At 43.3% G+C, this 20,053-nt stretch overlaps 2 protein-coding genes across 4 annotated transcripts in view; one reads left to right on the top strand and one right to left on the bottom strand.

Moving 5' to 3' along the window:
- Positions 1-20,053, top strand: part of LOC119965166 (EF-hand calcium-binding domain-containing protein 9-like) — a 583,421-nt gene that overhangs the window by 199,519 nt on the left and 363,849 nt on the right. The window lies entirely within an intron of this gene.
- sh3pxd2b (SH3 and PX domains 2B) overlaps positions 1-20,053 on the bottom strand; it is a 338,186-nt gene that overhangs the window by 244,156 nt on the left and 73,977 nt on the right. For both annotated transcript variants that reach the window (XM_038795540.1, XM_038795541.1), the window contains exon 3: positions 7,293-7,368. In XM_038795540.1, coding sequence (XP_038651468.1) covers positions 7,293-7,368 — 76 coding nt within the window. The remainder of the gene's footprint in view (positions 1-7,292; positions 7,369-20,053) is intronic.

Here is a 20,053-nt window from a genome sequence, read left to right as displayed (position 1 = left end):
GTCCTCACAATCTCACTTGCTTTGTTATTCAATGTTACATTTCTGATATCTTCAGCTGAAGATTTAAGATTTCACTGCATCCATTGAAGAAAATTAAGAGTTTGTCCTCAAACTCGCCATGTTTCGTCTTCAACTGTATTTGAAGTTTTGAGGGTTTTAAACTTTCATTTACCAGTGCTTCCCTGTATAGATCACACATGAACTTTGAATCCTGATTTGCAGTGGCACGATTTATAAACCACACCTCAAGTAATCATCTTTATGCAGCTTTATTCGTGTTTTCAGGTTCTTCTCCATGGGTGTTTCACCAGATGCCCTGGAGTTCACACCAGCACTGCTGGCAGCTGCAAAATGGAAGAATCTCTCTCTCGAGTCCAGAACAGGTGATGTCAGCGTGACCTGCTCTCTGCCACCCCTTCCAGTGGGAGAACTGCATCATTTGTTGAAAACAAAACTGGCCCAGGACAGCGCGCTGAAGTCAGAAGGAGGTGATCCACGCTGCTGGGGTCTGGGCCTACACACGGCTTGATCCGTTACGCATGTATGGATGGCCGTCAATCTCAAAAGTCCGTTGTGGCTGGCATTTTTACAAGTCAGTTGCGGCCGTTTGCCGTTCCTCCTTCAATCGGGAATGCCACGATCGATTGTGCCGCGACCCACCCATGGGTCATGACCCAGAGTTTGAAAGTTAATGACCTACTCCACCCCCTCTTCAACAGTGTAACTTCCAACACATTTCTCAGTCTCAAACTCTGAAGTCATGCAGACCTGAAACGTCAACTTTCAATATGATCCCTGCAGTGCAGAAAGAGGCCATTGAACCCTCCAAAAGAGCATTCTACCTAAGCCCACAACCTGTAAACTTTATTTACCACTCCACAGATGCTGCCAGACCTGCTGAGCTTTTCCCACATTTTTTGTTTTTAGATCAGATTTTAAGTCTTTTATCGTATACGTTTTTGATTCTGCAATTAGTGACCAGTCAGATAACAAAAAGGAAAATAATTTGACATTTGTCTTTACTTTTAAGCTTTTCTTTTGAGAAGACGCTGTTATGTTATGCTTCTTCATGTAGTATAAGCTGCTTCCTTGATGTATACTCTGACAAAGGAAGGTTCAGACTTGGAGATAGGTTTAACACATTTATTGAACAGTTAACAATTCTCCTACTTGAGTTCGACTCTCCTGCTGATCTTGCTATAGTAACTCAATCTAACTAACCAGTCAGCTCCAATCCATGCGGTAGGTGTGATGCTTTGATCTGCCCCTGTCTCTCTGAGTGTCGCCTATGGAAAGAGCAAGAGCTTGTGTGCCCGGTTCTTCTATATGATTTGCCTCATGGTAGTGTCACCTCTGGGTGTGTCTCGACTGCCCATTGGTCATGTCCTATCTTACTGACCTATTGGTTGAATGTTTGTGTGTCATGATGTCCCTGGTTCTCCCGCTAGTGTTTATTTATTTATTTAGTCCTAGTGTAAGGAACTTAAGCAAGGAGTCAGGAGGGCAAGAAGGGGTCACAAAAAAGCATTGGCAAATAGGGTTACGGCAAATCCCAAGGCTTTTTACACGTACATAAAAAGCAACAGGGTAGCCAGGGAAAGGGTTGGCCCACTGAAGGATAGACGTGGTAATCTATGTGTGGAGCCAGAAGAAATGGGTGAGGTACTAAATGAATACTTTGCATCAGTATTCACTAAAGAGAAGGAATTGGTGGATATTGAGTCTGGAGAAGGGTGTGTGGATAGTCTGAGTCACATTGAGATCCAAAAAGACGAGGTGTTGGGCGTCTTGAAAAATATTACGGTAGATACGTCCCCAGGGCCTAATGGGATCTACCCCAGAATACTGAAGGAGGCGAGAGAGGAAATTGCTGAGGCCTTGCCAAAAATCTTTGGATCCTCACTGTCTTCAGGTGATGTCCCGGAGGACTGGAGAATAGCCAATGTTGTTCCTTTGTTTAAGAAGGGTATCAAGAATAATCCAGGGAACTACAGTCCGGTGAGCCTTACGTCAGTGGTAGGGAAATTACTGGAGAGAATTCTTCGAGACAGGATCTACTCCCATTTGGAAGCAAATGGACATATTAGTGACAGGCGGCATGGTTTTGTGAAGGGGAGGTCGTGTCTCACTATCTTGATGGAGTTTTTCGAAGAGGTCACAAAGATGATTGATGCAGATAGGGCAGTGGATGTTGTCTATATGGACCTCATTAGGTCTTTGACAAGGTCCCTCATGGTAGACTTGTACAAAAGGTGAAGTCACACGGGATCGGGGTGAGCTGGCAAGGTGGATACAGAACTGGCTAGGTCATAGATGGCAGAGAATAGCAATGGAAGGGTGCTTTTCTAATTGGAGGGCTGTGACTAGTGGTGTTCCGCAGGGATCAGTGCTGGGACCTTTGCTGTTCATAGTATATATATATAAATGATTTGGAGGAAAATGTAACTGGTCTGATTAGTAAGTTTGCAGACGCCACAAAGGTTGGTGGAATTACGGATAGCGATGAGGACTGTCAGAGGATACAGCAGGATTTAGATCGTTTGGAGACTTGGGCGGAGAGATGGTAGATGGAGTTTAATCTGGACAAATGTGAGGTAATGCATTTTGAAGGTCTAATGCAGGTAGGGAATATACAGTGAACGGTAGAACCCTCAAGAGTATTGAAAGTCAGAGAGATCTAGGTGTACAGGTCTACAGGTCACTGAAAGGGGCAACACATGTGGAGAAGGTAGTCAAGAAGGCGTACGGCATGCTTGCCTTCATTGGCCGGGGCACTGAGTATAAGAATTGGCAAGTCATGTTGCAGCTGTATAGAACCTTAATTAGGCCTTGGAGTATAGTGTTCAATTCAGGCCGCCACACTACAGAAGGATGTGGAGGCTTTAGAGAGGGTGCAGAAGAGATTTACCAGGATGTTGCTTAGTATGGAGGCCATTAGCTATGAGGAACGGTTGAATAAACTCGGTTTGTTCTCACTGGAACGACGGAGGTTGAGGGGCGACCTGATAGAGGTCTGCAAAATTATGAGGGGCATAGACAGAGTGGATAGTCAGAGGCTTTTCCCCAAGTTAGAGGAGTCAATTACTAGGGGGCATAGGTTTAAGGTGCAAGGAGCAAGGTTTAGAGTAGATGTACGAGGCAAGTTTTTTTTTACACAGAGGGTAGTGGGTGCCTGGAACTCGCTGCCGGAGGAGGTGGTGGAAGCAGGGACGATAGTGACGTTTAAGGGGCATCTTGACAAATACATGAATAGGATGGGAATAGAGGGATATGGACCCAAGAAGTGTAGAAGATTGTAGTTTAGTCGGGCAGCATGGTCGGCATGGGCTTGGAGGGCCGAAGGGCCTGTTCCTGTACTGTACTTTTCTTTGTATCTACATTAATCCCTTGTGTATTTACCATGATGTATCACCACAGACGCATGAACAGATTTTGGAACTTTAAGCAACTAAGCTTTGGGTTAACAAGAATTGCATGACGATGGTATCCCCTTTGGAAGATGCATATTTTCACCAAGGTCAGAACATAACCTGTGTTGTAGATGTTTAGCTGCAAATGGCAGCCCAACAAAGCTCATGGGCTGGATTCCCCATTTCGCCGGCAGCGCACTCACGCCCGTGGATTTCCCAGCGTGGGGGTGCCCACAATGGGAAACCCCATTGGCCAGCTGGCGGGACTGAGGATCCCACTGCCAGCAGTGGCACACCGCACAAGAAAATGGGTGCGGCGGGACTGAGAATCCCAACCCTTCTTTTTAACTTGCAGAATAATGGTGACGTGGATCGCAAGCCTTCTGTGAGATGATGCAGCTACAGGCAGAGGGAATGGAGAATAAAGTTCAACAATTATGAGACAGGCAAAGCATCAGTAGGTCTAAAGAGAGATTGAAAGCTAAACTTTCAAATAAGGAACCACAAAATAAATAACTCTTTGCTTTTCCCCCATTTCAGCATTGTCACATTCCTGGTCCTAAACAGAGACAACAAGGTCAGAGCATCAATCAATTCCAGTCTCAGCATATCACATACTATGTCAAAGCACTGCACAGACCTCAGGCTTCTTAGACACATCTCCTGGCTAGAATTCCTCTCCATACACTGCAACAAACAGCATATCATGCTCAGACGCTTACTACACAATTGCTATGCTGCCGACTCCATTTCACAATCAGTTACTTCTTTAAAACAAACAGAATCAGCAGGCAAATTTCAAATGTGGTAATCAAACAGCTGTGTGAATGTGGAAAATAAAACCTCCTTACACACACATTATTTATCTCACCAGTAATTATAACCTCCTAGTCAATGTCAGCAACCAACCATTACAGGAGGAGTACTTTTAATAGGTTATTGCTCAATCCTGAAAGTAAAACATTGCTCCTTGGTTTTGCCAGAAATTTACTATTTAGACTATAATGGTGTGTGTGTGTGTGTGGGGGAGGGAGGGAGGGGGGGGGGGGGGGGGGGGGAGGAGGGGGGGGGGGGGGGGGGGTGGAAAGAGGAGTATCATTTCTAAGTAAGGATGAAACTACTATAAGAGAGGATATAACAAGAGGCGAGAGGCAGCAGAGAACCCTTGGCTACAATTAATAGAAAATGTTTTAAGATGGTAATAGGAGTCATGTATAGGCAGCAATAGTGAAGTGATAGAATGTAGATTAGAGTAGACAAGCATGTCACAAAGACCTATTTCAAATGGAGAATTTAAAACTTAAATATAGATTTGGGTACACTCATTTCAAGTGTGGTTTGAGTTCAACGTTATGTTTGAAAGGGCGAAGGGCAAAAAGAGATCAACAAGATTTCAAATTTGGACACGGTCGACATCTACGGGATAACACTGCCCATGGTAAACAGGGCAAGTTGCTTTTTTGTTCTTTTCATGGGACGTGGGCATCGCTGGCCACAAAAGCATTTGTTGTTATCCCCGATTGTCCTTGAACAAAGTGGCTTATTAAGCCATAGGGCAGTTAAGAGTCGACCACATTGCTTTATGTCTGTATTCATTCGTAGGCCAGTCCAGGTAAGGATAGCAGATTTTCTTCCATCAGTGAATCAGACAGGGAAAAAAAAGTTTTTTTAAATAAAATAAAATAAAAAAAATCGATGATGAAACTAGCTTTCAATTTTAGTAATTGATTTTAAATTCCACCAGGTAAAATGGTGCGATTTGAATTTGGGTTCCCTGGGCATTAGCCTGGGCCTCTGGATTACTACTCTAGAGACAATACCACCATCTCCCCCCCAAGAGATATAATGACAAAAATTGGGTTCAAAACCCAATTTAAATTGTTTTGTTCCATTTATCACAATAATAATAACTTATTGTCACAAGTAGGCTTCAATGAAGTTACTGTGAAAAGCCTCTAGTCGCCACATTCCTCACATTCTGGCGCCTGTTCTGGGAGGTGGTATTGAACTCGCACTGCTGGCTATGTTCTGCATTACAAGCCAGCGATTTAGCCCACTGTGCTAACCCAGCCCCAGATGCATCATGTGATGCTTTTGCTGTTTGCATATATGTAGTCGTAGGTTTAGCTTCATCAGGTTGGTACCTCATTTCTATTGAGCTTAAACTCATTAGTGAGCCATGTTGGACCCCTGGGCCTCTTCCTCTACATCATCCCTCAATCAACATCACAAAAACAGATCCACCCGGTCACCAATTTGCTGTGCACAAATTGGCTGTCACATTTCCTACATTACAACAGTGGCAACATTTCAAAAATACTTAATTGGCTGTTGAACATTGAGACATCTCGTGACTCAAACATGCTTTGGGAAATCCTGGTCATGCAAAATACAATTTAAATTTAAGTCTTTCAATAAGAATCTGGGTTGGGGTGAACTCTCCACTGATTAGAGTCATACCTAGCTCAATGGAAGATGGTTATGGTTACTGGAGGCGCATGGGGAGGCAGTGGCGTAGTGGTATTGTCACTGGACTAGTAATCCAGAGACCCACGGTAATACTTTAGGGACCCAAGTTTGAATATCACCATTGCAGATGGTGAAATTTGAATTTGATAAAAATCTGAAATTAGAGGTCTAATGATAACCACGAAACCATTGTCGAGCGTCATAAAAACCCATCTGGCTCACTAATGTCCTTTAGGAAAGGAAATCTGCTGTCCTTAGCTGGTCTAGCCTACATGTGACTCCAGACCCACAGAAATGTGGTTGACTCTAGCCCTCAGGGATGGGCAATAAATGCTGGCCTCAACCGGTGACAACAACACCTACATCCCATAAAGGAATAAAATAATGAACTATCTGAACTCCAGGAAATTACTGCATGTGTTTCTCAGAATGGTGTTTCAGGCGCAACCACCTTCAGCTGCTTCACCAGTGATCAACCTTCTTGCAAAGACGGAAGTGGCGATGTTTTCTGATGATCGCACAATATTCAGTACCAGATAATGAAACCTCTGTGTCTGCATGAACCCAAGACATGGACAACATGCAGGCAAGTGCCAAGTAATGATAATCTCCAACAGAGAAAGTATAATCACCTCTCCTTGACATTCAATGGAATAACTATTGTCAAGCTCCCAGCATGAGCATCCTGGGACTGATCAACCAAAGGCATACAGTAGATAGAAGAGTAGGTCAGGCATTGACTGTCTGTGCCTCACCTCCCGACTCTCCAAAGCCTGTCCATCATTGACATTGACAAGGCACTGGTCAGGTGTGCGATGGAATTCTCCACCTGCCTAAATGAGTGCAGCTCCAATAGCACTCGGGAAGGTTAACACCATCTAGGACAAAGCAACACATTAGGGCACCCTACCCACCACCTTCAACATTCACTCCCTCAGCCACAGCTGCAGTGTGTACCATCTACAAGATGCACTGCAGCACCCAGGTTATGAAGGCTTTTTGAAAGCGCCTTCCAAACGTCCAACCACGAGAACACAAGCACTTGCAAGCTCCCCTCAAAAGCCACATACCACACTGGCATGGCAATATGTCACTGTTCTTTCATTGTTGCTCATCCAAAGCCAACTCTTAACAACATTGCAAAATGTCTTCACCAAACTCATTACTGCAGTCCAAGACAGCTCACTACCACTATCTCGAGGGAAATTATGGATGATCAATAAATGCTGACTTTACCAGCAATGTCCCAATTCAATTAATGAATAAAAAAGACCTGTTAACATCCATCATAGCACTAATGCCACAAAGTAAATTGCAGACAAACTTCTGCCAGCTCTGCCTTTAGGGCCTAAAAAATATGGACCTTCTGGGAGTAAGACACAGAAAGAAAACTAACAGTGTGTGTTACTGTACCTGGTAGGAAAGGAATATAGCGCTGCTTGGGGTCCTTCTGGCCTCCTTCTACTGGGAATGTATCCAACAGCTGCATCTGAGAGAAGCAAGGAGTAAAATTAGAGAAAGTACTTCCAATTATGTCATTTAAAACAATTTAAATAAATGGGAAACCTATTTACTTAAAATATTTCCACGACTGGAAGTTTTTCTGCATGAATTTGCTTGCAGTGCAACATGAGCAGATGTGCTGTTTAACTCATTTTTTTGCTGCAACTAGAACTTTCAATGGATCTGGCTATGATTTCATACATCTTACAATCGACACCAGTAATACAGATTGCTACATCAATTCATACTTCCATTCAGTTAAAACATCAGATACAAAATGCTTTCAACATAAACGGCGATTTATATTGATCATTTTTAAGCACATCACCGAGAACCAAATATTTGATGGTACATAAAAATCTATATTTTACGTTCCACACCCAGAGTTAAATTGAAGGAAGTCACTGCAGGTACATCATTCAGAAACAGAGGGACAGCTATGGAACAAAAAAAAGAAATTAAGCCAGCAAAAAGAGCATTAAATTTTCATTTCCACTGCCTGGTGGGAACTGAATAGAATGGGATTTAAAATAAAACAGCTTTATTTGCCACTCAATTTCTGCCCATTAGCTAGTTTAGCTGCCAGCAGCTGAGGTGCCCACCCGATTCAGACAGGAGTCTCATTAGCAAATGTGAATCAGAGCCCTGGGACATAACATGGACCCAGATGGAATTTTAACACAGGGCTGAGCGAGGCATCTGCCGTGCGTACTCCATTCTGTAAACACTGCCAAGGATAAAGCGGCTGTATTAAAACATTGAGTTTCAACCGTCGACCTGGGACCTAGGAAAACGAGACTCTCCCTGAGCCCTTACTGCCCCAGACTCTGTCCAATCCCCACCCTACAATGTGCAAAATGCTGGTGGGTCGATCTTGGGGCACCTGATCTTCAGTTGCCAGCCAAAGGGTTGTAAATGAGAACATCGGCAAGGCCCGCCAGAGAGAGGCTTCTGGACGGTTGGCTGCGATTCCACTGGCTTCTGGCCAAGGAGTTAAAAAAATTCTCTTGGGAGTACTGAAGGAAAAAAATGGAAAAAAGTTAAGCAAGTGGGAAAGTATGAAGAAAACAAAAAATAAAATAAAACATGAAATGCAAAATGAAAGAAAAAAAAACTGGAGAGATTAAATGGAGCGCAGTCTTCACTGTGCTGGGGTTATTCACACAGGCTTTTATTTATTGTTTGTCTTTGTTCCTGAGGATGGCTTCCTATTAATGAAATATATGCAGTTCTAATAAAAAAGTTATTGAATTTTGTTTTTATTTCAACAGAATGATTCCAATGGGCTTAATGGGTATAAGAAATTAGGAGAAAGATTAAAATTTGCCCACTACTAATTTCCACTGTTGGCTTCACACTTAACCTTCTGCCCTCACTCAATGATACACTTGAACAGAAACTACACAGTAGGCCCAACCAAGCAGTTTGCAGACAAAACAGTAGGGCGAATTTGGGTTTATAAATGGTGGAACTCCTAAAAATGGAGTTGGATGCCAGATACCAGGATTGTTCAGCCACTATAAGCTCTGCTCACTAGCCATGCACAAGTTACAAAAGTTGTCTTCATTTGAGAAAAGAACAATCCCATGACTGTTCACAGCAGCTGTAAAATATGCTACTGCATCCTTTAAAGATTCAAATGAATCATTAGAACTGAATGCTACTTTTTAACATGATCACCAATTGTCTCCATTGAAACAAGAGGATATTTGTATGGATCCGCTATTCTGCTGCATGACCACACAGTCAAGGGGTCTGCTTCCAAAAAGCCTGCAGCGACAAAATAACAAGAGGCCAATACTGAAAACCCTGTTCCAAATAAAATAAGAGCATCTGCTTAAAGTACTGCTGGTGTTTCTAATTAACAGATGCATGGACACGTGGTCAGTGTCGACTGACAATTCAGAGCAGTGTTTGACAGCTGATGTCTGGCTTATAGTGAAGACTTTCATAAATTTACTCTCTAGACATAGATTTGAATATCTGGCAAAGATTTGGATGGAACATTACACAAACACTGCCTCATTAACCAGGAAGAGCAATAATGTACATAATTTCTAAAAATGAAATGCAACAGCCTTATTGCCAAAGAAATCTGATTTTGCACCTGTGTAATATTGCAAATTTAAAAGAATCCTTTAAAGATAAACCCAACCTTTTGCAGAGTTTACTTTATTCGGATTTTAATTCTTTAACTGTGTTCCCACAAGCTTAGGCACAGATGGGCTCAAGATCAAGATTGTCTACTTCTTGTTGGTCAGAATATATGGGAACTGGGAATGCGTTAATAAGAACTTACAGTATTAGTACATATGATGTCATTCATTTTCGAGTTCCTTTCTAAAATGTTGCTGGAATAAACATGCAAAATAATATTTCTCCTGTCATATGAATAGTATATTAAATAAGTTTCACCTTCAGAACTGCTTTTGAGAATTAGTCACGAAGAATTAATTAATAAATCAATTGATCTAATTAATTTAAAATTTGAGGGTTTCCATTTTATTATACGATCTTTTAGGTAACTACTCAGGAGATATTACCACGCCTGACAGTACCGAGCAATAAAATAAAATACAGACTGGTGAAATAATACCATTACTGTTACACCTATCCGGATGACCATTTATGCTGGTATTAATTCAGCTTGTTTAAACCATCAGGTTTACATCCTTCAAGTCTAATCCCTATGGGTGCCATCACTCAAATCAGCCTACACTAAGATCATTCATGATTTTTTTAACATTTGGCTTTCAAATAAGGAATTGATGACAAGACTCCCTATGAAAATTATCGCATGCAAAAGTTACTACCAGCCTTACAGTTTAGTTTTATACAAAAAAAGATACTTCTTTAGACAAATGTATTAAATGACATGCTCCTAGACTGAACAGAAAATTCATGTTCAATCGCCATTCTTTGTTGAGTTAGCTTTTTCAGTTTGGCCAGCAAAATGTCATCTTTGATCTCAGTGCCTTTGTCAAGGATTGTATTATCTATAATTCACTAATTGTTAATGCCTTACTGCAGAACTAGCATAATCTGCACACAGATAGAGATATCCGTGCATCCTACCATTACGAGATGGCAATATTAGGAAACGGAGTCTAGAAATGGAATTGAAGATGTAGTAGACAATTTACGGGTTAACCGACTAAGGGGAAAACTGCTAGCACAGAGTTAGAGGGATATGCCCACACCTGGCCTGAGTTACATTGTCTCATTCAGACTTGTTAGTGGGAATCCACAGGATTCCCGTTCAGTCAGGGCGATCCATTCGAGATCCAGTGCCCGTCAGAACACTCCTGTCTGACCACCAGCCATTAGCTGATGAGAGTCTGATGGCTTATTTGTCCGTCAATGGGAGGTTAGTTGAATATCAATTGTCTTGTCTCAGTTCTTTTGCAGGAATCCAAACAGCCAAGGTAATAAATAAATAACCGTTATTGTCACAAGTAGGCTTACATTAACACTGCAATGAAGTTACTGTGAAAAGCCCCTTATCGCAACGTTCTAGCGCCTGTTCGGGTACACAAGGGAGAATTCAGAATTCTCAGCTGGTACTGGAATTGAACCCACGCTGATGGCCTTGTTCTGTATCACAAACCAGCTGTCTAGCCCACTGAGCTAAACCAGATGGGTTCAAGTCTGGACACCCCAGGAGCGAATCTTTGTTTGAGGGGCTAAGTGGAGCTGATAGAGAGAGCAAGAGCGAGAATTAGAGTGAATCCTGTTTTGAACAGGTGAAGAGAAGGATTTGAAGTCATCGGAAAAAAAAGGTCATGGAAGAAACGCATCCTAGAAGAACTTCACTAAGCAAACAATTGCTTCTTAAATGCAAGTATCATCTTTGCCCTCTGTGTAAGTGGAATAAGAGGTGTATGTAAATTTGAATTGCTATTTAATGGGAACTCAGGCGTTAAGGTTAATCATAGAATCTACAGTGCAGAAGGCGGCCATTTGGCCCATCGAGCCTGCACCGGCCCCAAGAAAGAGCACCCGACCTATGCCCACACCTCCACCCTATTACCGTAACCCCACCTAACCTTTTAGGACACTATGGGCAATTTAGCATGGCCAATTGACCTAACATGCATGTCTTTGGACTGTAGGAGGAAGCCAGAGCACCCGGAGGAAAACCACGCAGACACGGGGAGAATGTGCAGACTCGGCAGAGACAGTTAAGAAACTATATGTAATCTATTACTGTCAGGGTTGAAATTTAAAAGTTTAAATATTGTTTTTTTTCTTCTTTTGTTTTAATAAAATTTGTTTATAAAATAACCAAGTCCTATTCCTTATGTGATCACTCCTGGAACGAATCAATCTTTCTGCACCGCCTTAAAACTTCAAAATTTTATGGTTCTGGTTCAACATCTTAGCTGCTGTTGGGAGCTGACCAGGTGTGCGTAATACTACTCACTTTAAAATGTCCTAGATGAACTACGCTCTAACATACAAGTGAGTCTTCCGATACCACACACATTACATACCAATGTGCTTCATCATAAGACAACTCACTAACTGGAAGTCTCCAGTATTGCAGGCGTTATTTACTTGGATTTTAAAGAACACCTTCAGTAAAATATTGGATGAAAAGCTACTGTAAAAAAGAGCTCATCGTGTGGGTTTCTTGATCAGCAAGTCCACTAGATGGGAAATAGTTTATAATCTGGTAGGTACAAAGAACAGTAAAGCACAGGAATAGAAACTTCCTGCTCTCCAAGACTGTGCAGATCATGAGTGACAAGTTCAACAGAAGCATATCTGCAAAGGCCAAGTCTTAAGTGGACTCTGCAGAGCTAATGTTTGGATTATTGGTCTTCTTCATTCAAAAAATTATATGGATAATGAAATTAGTGGAACTATTCATCAGGTTAAAGATACACAAAAATGTCTACAGGAATTGTGAATGTAAATAAATATGATGTGGGTTAATTTAGATAAATGACTGTTTTCGCCCTATGTAAAGGACACATGCCCTTTGATGCGAAAACTGCAGCGTTATATATTGGGGACTGTGAAAGCATAGATTAGTGCATAAAATGCAGAGGTAGCCACAAGCTGTTAGAGTAGAAAAATAGTACTGGGCTCTTAAGAAATTGACAAGCTTTCAAAGTGTCAGTTCCCTTGTAAAAAGGGGTGGGGGAGGGGGGTTGTTTGGAATATAATGGTCCAAATTATTTCCACATGCTTCTGAAGTGCTAGCTAGGGTCTTAAGAGTCTGTCCTTCACATCAATAACTCCCACTGTGGTGCCTCTCTATGATACATCTATAACTCCAGTTTTTAAGTAGAAGAACAACTGTCAAGAAACTCCAGATAATGTCATGCTGTCAGTGACAAATGCTCTCAGCTGAAGATTCCAGTACTTTTAACGGAATTGTCTGGCATCGAGGAATACGGATACGTCAAAGTTTCTTTTGGAGTTTGTTTGGAAGGCCAGACCAGAATTTCCCAGTCCTAGTCATGAATTAGCTGCATCTTTTCCACCTTCCCCAAAGATGGTTGGTCATTGAAGTGTGCGGCGTGGACTTTTTGCACTGGAGGGCGTTTCCCGCACCTTCATTCTCTATGTTTATAGAACGGCAGCTATTTCGGAGAGTGCAATAAAAATTAAATGTAAATTTTGCCCTGGATATAATGAACATGCCAATACTTCTCTAACACACACTTCCACAGACATTATGCGTCTGTGGACTGCTTCTAGATCCTGCAAAGTAACAATCCCAAGTCAACGGGGATGTACCTATACGGTCAAATATCATTGGAAGCAAACTTTTAGGCTTAGAAATCATGGGTCCTGGTGTGAACTTAAGGGTTATAAAAATAATGCTCCCTCACTGAAAAAAATTGGATGGGTTATGAACAGGAGCTTTATAAAAAGCACTACACTCACACCAGTCATATGCATGGCAAAGCAAATCATAGAATCACAAAATTCCTACAGTACAGAGGGAGGTCATTCGGCCCATCAAGTCTGCAATGGCCCTCTGAAAGAGCACCGTACCTAGGCCCACACCCCCGCCCTATAACCCCATCCAACCTACACATCCTTGGGCACCAAGGAGCAATTTAGCATGGCCAATCCATCTAACATGTATATCTTTGGACTGTGGGAGGAAACGGGAGCAGCCGGAGGAAACCCACCCTGAAACTGGGAGAAGTCACCCAAGGCTGGAAAATTGAACCCAGCTAGGCAGCAGTGCAAACCAGTGTGCCACCGTGATCAATGCAATCATCACCATAAAAATGGATATTCATTAATCACATGATAACTTTGTTCCTTTGTAGTGACTCTCCATCTAATTTATCAAAATTTAATTCTGAAGCTTTGGGTTGGATTTTCACTACTGAGGTGGGCAGCACAATTCAGGAAATGTTCTGACTTAGTCGACATGTCTCAATATTAAGGACCCTGTGAAAAGCACTTTACACTCTGGGGAGGCAGGGACGAGATCAAGTCAGGCCCGCTAACCCCGGAAGTAAATTTGAAACAGCCAGATCGGGAACACAGGGTGCAGGCTTGCTGCCCTCACACTTGTCCCGCACCAGCAATCCCAGAATTGGGACCCACCCGCTATTTTTAATTGCCTGTATAGCCAGCCGGACTCAAGTGAGATAGTGGGTCTTTGTCTTTGATTAAGGTCAGAATCATGGTTGGTAATGCGGTGCACATGATCACAATTTATCTGTATACCATATTATGTGCAATTATTATTTGTTTCACCTGCATCAACTAGTACAAGAGATACTAGATAGCAGCTGGGGAAGGAGATTGACAAGAATGAAGACACAGAGCAGAACAACGTACAGCAGGGGTGGGCAAACTTTTCCGTGCAAGGGCCACATTCAGAAATTTACAATTTTAAAGGGCCACATAGTATATTAATTAATAGTCCCGGTTGTAACCAATTAGCGTGCGGCATATACCTCAGCGCTTCCCCCGGCGGCATCCTGCCTTTAGCCCTCTTTTTCTCTACTTTTCAAAAATGGCGCTTCACCCGGTTATGATTCTGGGCGCCTCATATAGAACATAGAACATAGAACAGTACAGCACAGAACAGGCCCTTCGGCCCTCGATGTTGTGCCGAGCAATGATCACCCTACTCAAGTCAACGTATCCACCCTATACCAGTAACCCAACAGCCCCCCCCCCCCCCCCATTAACCTTATAAAAAAATATATATTTTTTTTTTAATTAAAAAAAAAAAAATTTTTAATGACTTGATCTTGGTGGGCCGCATAAAGACCTTTGGCGGGCCGCAGTTTGCCCACCCCTGACGTACAGGATTAGGAGCACTGTCAATAGAAATACACAATTCACCTCGTGTGGCGGAAGGATGGAACTTGGGTTGATACCTGGAAAACAGATTTCAGTCGAATCAGCTGCCAGGCGGCTTGGGAATCTTATGCATTACTTCTGCTCAGTTGGCCTGTTTAATATATGTGCAAAGTCCAACTAAAGCAGCACATTTGAAAGAAATTACATAGAATTATATTTTCCATTGCATTTTTAAGAAAGGAATGGCAATTTCCAAGCGCATTTTAAAAACTATTGCTGTCACACTATAATTAGAAGTGAGCCTCAATCCTGACTGAAGGAGCTCAATTCAATGGTTACTGCATCAAGCAAAATGGCTGGATAGTCTTTCTGGAAAAATCAGAAATTAACGAAATATTTACAGCTGTGCAAGTCATCCTGTACCACTTTGATGACAGTTTTTTTTAACAGAGGTGCTACTGGAAAACTGTTAAGGGAACTCATCTGTTTTCTCTGCAGTTGATGAAAGAGAGTTTAAAATGCGGTTTCTGGATGTTTTGGGGAGAGGTACAAGTTGCTTGAGAAGTATCACGTGAACGCTCAAAAATTCACAAGAAATTCGTTCGCAACTGTGCCAGTCCCAAGCGAGAAGCATTTACGTCAAGCTAGAGGCAACTAGCTGCTGTCTATAAAGATTTTGCTGGGGAGAAAGAAAGCGTGAGAACTTGAATCATTTTCTTGTGTTTGTGTTGTGACCTTTACAACTATTTTGCTTGGTGTAATATAGTTCACTTTCCTCATTTTAATAAATATTATATTATTTGTATTAAACATTCATGAGCAGGCAGCTGTGAATTTGTTCAGTAACGTCCCTTTATGATTTGGAAGAACATTTTTTCGGACCCATCAAGCCAGGTTTCCCTCTGCGATCTGACTTGTCCAGTATTAACAGAAACTGGGATTATAACAGTGCAGAAACAGGAAGAAAGTGACGGAAGTAAACATGGGACCTCTGGAAGCTGTTAAAGGTGGTACAATAATGGGAAATGGGAAACAGGGAATGTCAGAGATATTAAACCTTTATTTTGTATAGTTGTTCACAGTTGAAGACACAAAAACAAGTGAGGAATAGAGGAGACCCAAGAGTCTATAGGAGTAAATAACTTTAAGTACATGGGACTAAAGCTAACATTTCTTAAACCTGATGGCCTACACCTATTGTAGAAAAAGAGGTGGTTGTAGAGACAGTGGATGCAGTCTTCCAAAATTTCCTAGCAGGGATTGGGCGGTAGCAACAGTATCACTACTGCTTCAAGAGAAAGATTGACAAAAAAAGCAGGAAATTACTGGCCACGCTGTCATTGAGAAATTTCTGGAATCCATTATTAAAGAAGTTGGAAGAGGGCACTTTAAAAAAATCATAATTAGGGAGAGTCAACATGGATTTATCAAAGGAAAATAATATTTTTGAGGATGTACTAGCAGGATGGATAGCAAGGGCACATCTTTATTTAGTTTTTCAAAAGGAATTTGAAGGTACATATGAAGAGGTTCCTACACGGGGCAGCACACTGGCGCAGTGGTAGCACAGCAGTCTCACGGCGCTGAGGTCCCAGGTTCGATCCCGGCTCTGGGTCACTGTCCGTGTGGAGTCTGCACATTCTCCCCGTGTTTGCGTGGGTTTCACCCCCACAACCCAAAGATGTGGAAGGTAGGTGGATTGAACATGCTAAATTGCCCCTTAATTGGAAACAATGAATTGGGTACTCTAAATTTATTTTAAAAAAAGAGAAAAGGTTGCGACACAAGCGGCTACAGATTATGGCAAGGGCAGACTTGCTCCAGGTCAGCCTGCCCAGCAGCCATAACATATTACAGGTGAACTAAGTTACCTGCCAGTAGGGCTTCCGCACCTCGCTGGAGAGGAAGCCCTGCCCTTGGGTGTAGTTGGTCACCCAGCAGCTCCAGTAGTCTTGGCAGTGCCAAGAGCACATCCGTGGGCACTGCTGGGACTGCAAGCAGTTCCAAGAAGACTCAATGCAGCCCGGCGCAAGGCAAGTCTAAAATATTTGGTGGGAGGGTTTGAGGAGGGGGTGGTACACACACATCCCCCAATGACTCATGGGGTTGAGGAGTATCATAGTGCGGCCAGCCAGAGGATTGGTTGAAGAACAAGAGGTCATTTTTCCACTGGTAAGTTGATAGCGTGGTGTTCCAAGGACAATGCCGAGGCCTTGGCTTCTTACAATCAATATTAATACCCAAGATTATTGCAGTTGAGTAGCCCCTTTAATGGGGCAGGCTCCACAGACCACATGGCTGACTCCAGGTCAATCAAGCAGGAAAGGGTGAACCCCAGCCAATGGGGAGTTTGCACAGGGCCCTGGAAGCAGGACACCGGATAGTGTGAACCAGGTAGCTGGTGTGTAAAGACTTGTTGCATAGTGTTCTGTGCCTGTTACCCAACTGTCTTTTATCAATGAACCCCTTGTTTATTACTGGAAGCCTTCAGTGTATGTCTTGAGCCATAGTGACTGACCACAAGCCATTACTGGGCTGTTAAGGGAAGATATGCCCATGAGTGAAGATATGCCCATATCATTGGCAAGGGAGCAGCATTGAGCCCTGCAGTTGGCGGCTTCCAATTATGCTTTTCAGCACTGGATCGCAAATTGCTAAAGCGGATGCATTAAGTGGCTTGCCTCTACCCATGAGCATTCCACTGCTACCCAGTACCCCCGGTGATCATTCTAGCCCTAAATGTCCTGGACACCCTGCCAGTATCCGAGGGGCACATCTACAGCTGGACACAAAGTGACCCGGTTCTGTCAAAGGCCAAGCAAATGATAGTCTGGCTTGTGTTACAAGAAGTCAAAACAACTGATGTCCTACTTCACTCATCAAGATGAGTTGATATGTGCAGATGCATGATTCTCTGGGGATCATGGATGGTCGTCCCACCTCAGGTGTTGCACAACGCCCATCCAGAGCAGACAAAGGTGAAGATGTTGGCATGATGTTACGTGTAGTTGCCATCGAACAACTCCGACACCAGTGCCACTCTTGCCAAATGCAGCAATCTCTGCTGCTTTCAACCACCTTTCACCCCTGGGAATGGCCAGGCCACCCATGGACTAGGGCCCACATTAATTATGCTGGTCCGTTCCTGGGCAAGTTGTTTTTGGTGCTGGTAGATGTCCAAAGAGGCCTTCAATTCCACTACGTCAGCAGCCACGGTAGATGCTTTGCACTGAGTGTTTGCCATTCATGGACTTCCCGAGCCAATTGTTTTGGAAAATGGCTGTCCTTCACCAGTGATGATTTCCAGTACTTTGTGAGAGCAAATGGCATATGACACACGAGGACAGTTCCCCATCACCCAGCGTCAAATGGTCTGGCTGAGGGCTGTTCCAACTTTCAAGAATACCGTGAAAAGGCAATCAGATAAGCCACTTCCCAGAGGTTGGCTAATCTTTTGTTGATGTTCCACTTATTCAACCATGGGGATCACACCAGCTGAGCTTCTCATGGGCTGTTAGTTGAGAATCTGCATTTCCAAATTTGGCAGGGAGGGTGGAAGCATGTCACATCACCCAGAGGAGTCAGCAGTTAGAGCAGGGAGGCGACAGGTCATTCCAGGTCGGAGACCCAGCTTTGGTCTGAAATTTTGCTGCTGATTTGCCTTGGTTAGAAGGTCAGGTTGTAGCCCAGTCAGGGCCGGTGTCTCATGTGAGTCTTATGTGGTTGATGCTCACGGGAAGACCGTCAAAAAGCATGTCCCCCACCTGAGTCGTCGTGGGATGGCAGCCCCCAACGTACAGTCGACAAGTCTAGTGAGCATCAGGAATACTCCTGCAACTCGGTCCAGTCAAGAGGAACCAGGGACTCACATTTCTGCTGAGGCTGGTTCGCCTGTTGAAGTGGGTCCCCCTGAAGTGGTATTGACTGTGGTCCACTCGATTAGCCAAAAGGAGTGCCAAGCCTGTGGCTGGGCCTAGAAAGATTTGTCTGGGATGGCCCTCTTTGCTTGGCTGTCCCCGTTAACCACTGTGACATTTATACGTAGATTTGGGGTAGTGTGTTAAGGGACTTAAGGGGGTAGGGATGTGGTAATGTGGCCCCTTTAGAGGTCAGGCTACATGGACCATGTGACCAGCACCACTCACACAAATGCCGGCCAATGGGGAGTTTGCGCAGGCCCAGGGAGCAGGATGCCGCAGTGTGGACCAGGGAGCTGAAGAGTAAAGGCTGTTGTATAATGTTCTGTGCCTGTTATCTAACTGCCTTTGGTTTTCATCAATAAACCCTTTTGCATACTGCTGGAAGTCTCCAGTGTATGTCTTGAGCCACCATAACACAGAGAATAAAGAATAAAGAAAAGTACAGCACAGGAACAGGCCTTCCGGCCCTCCAGGTCTGCGCCGACCATGCTGCCCATCTCAACTAAAATCTTCTACACTTCCGGGGTCCGTATCCCTCTATTCCCATCCTATTCATGTATTTGTCAATATGCCTCTTAAACGTCACTATCGTCCTTGCTTCCACCACCTCTTCCGGCAGCGAGTTCCAGGCACCCGCTACCCTCTATGTAAAAAAACTTGCCTCGTACATCTCCTCTAAACCTTGCCCCTCGCACCTTAAACCCATGCCCCCTAGTAATTGATTCCTCTAGCCTGGGAAAAAGTCTCTGACTGTCCACTACAGAATAAAATGACCAAATGAAATACATCCAGGTTTGCTGTTGACACAAGGCTAGGTGGAAACATACTCTGTGAGGAGGACACATGGACCCCAGATTTATGTCCCAGGGTCGGCCAGGTTCGCCGAGGGGTCTGCAAAGGGATAGAAACATTTTGAGTAAATGGGTACGGTGACAGATGAAATAGATTGTGGGGAGTGTGAGGTTATTCACTTTGGTAGGAAGAGTAGAAAATAGATTTTATTTTTAATGATGATAAACTATTAAACACTGGAGTTCAGAGATATTTGGCTGTCTTTGTTCACAAACAAAAGTTAACATGCTACAGCAAGCAATCAGGAATGCAAAGTGCATGCTAACCTTCAATGTAATTGTATTTGAATGTAAATATTGCTCCTACCCTTTGAGCAGAAGCGAAGTAGAATGGGACTATGGAATTAAAGAATGAGAAGTGATCTAATTAGATAATGTAAGATCCTGAGAGACATTGACAAGGTAGCTGCTGAGATATTCCTCTTCGTAACCCTTTCAGTATAAAGAATCTCCTCTTATTTGGGTGAAAAACAGAGGGTATGATTTTCCAGCCCTCCCACGGAAGTGTTATTCCACCCCCATGGGAAGCAGGATGAGCGAGCCATGCAAAACATCATAAGACATCAGCAGGCCCAGAAGATCCTGCCGGTGGCCAATGGCGAGCTGCCTCCACTGC

The sequence above is a fragment of the Scyliorhinus canicula genome, chromosome 4 (assembly GCF_902713615.1).
Source record: "Scyliorhinus canicula chromosome 4, sScyCan1.1, whole genome shotgun sequence".
Classification (NCBI taxonomy): Eukaryota; Metazoa; Chordata; class Chondrichthyes; order Carcharhiniformes; family Scyliorhinidae; genus Scyliorhinus; species Scyliorhinus canicula.
This window is presented reverse-complemented; position numbering and strand designations above follow the sequence as displayed.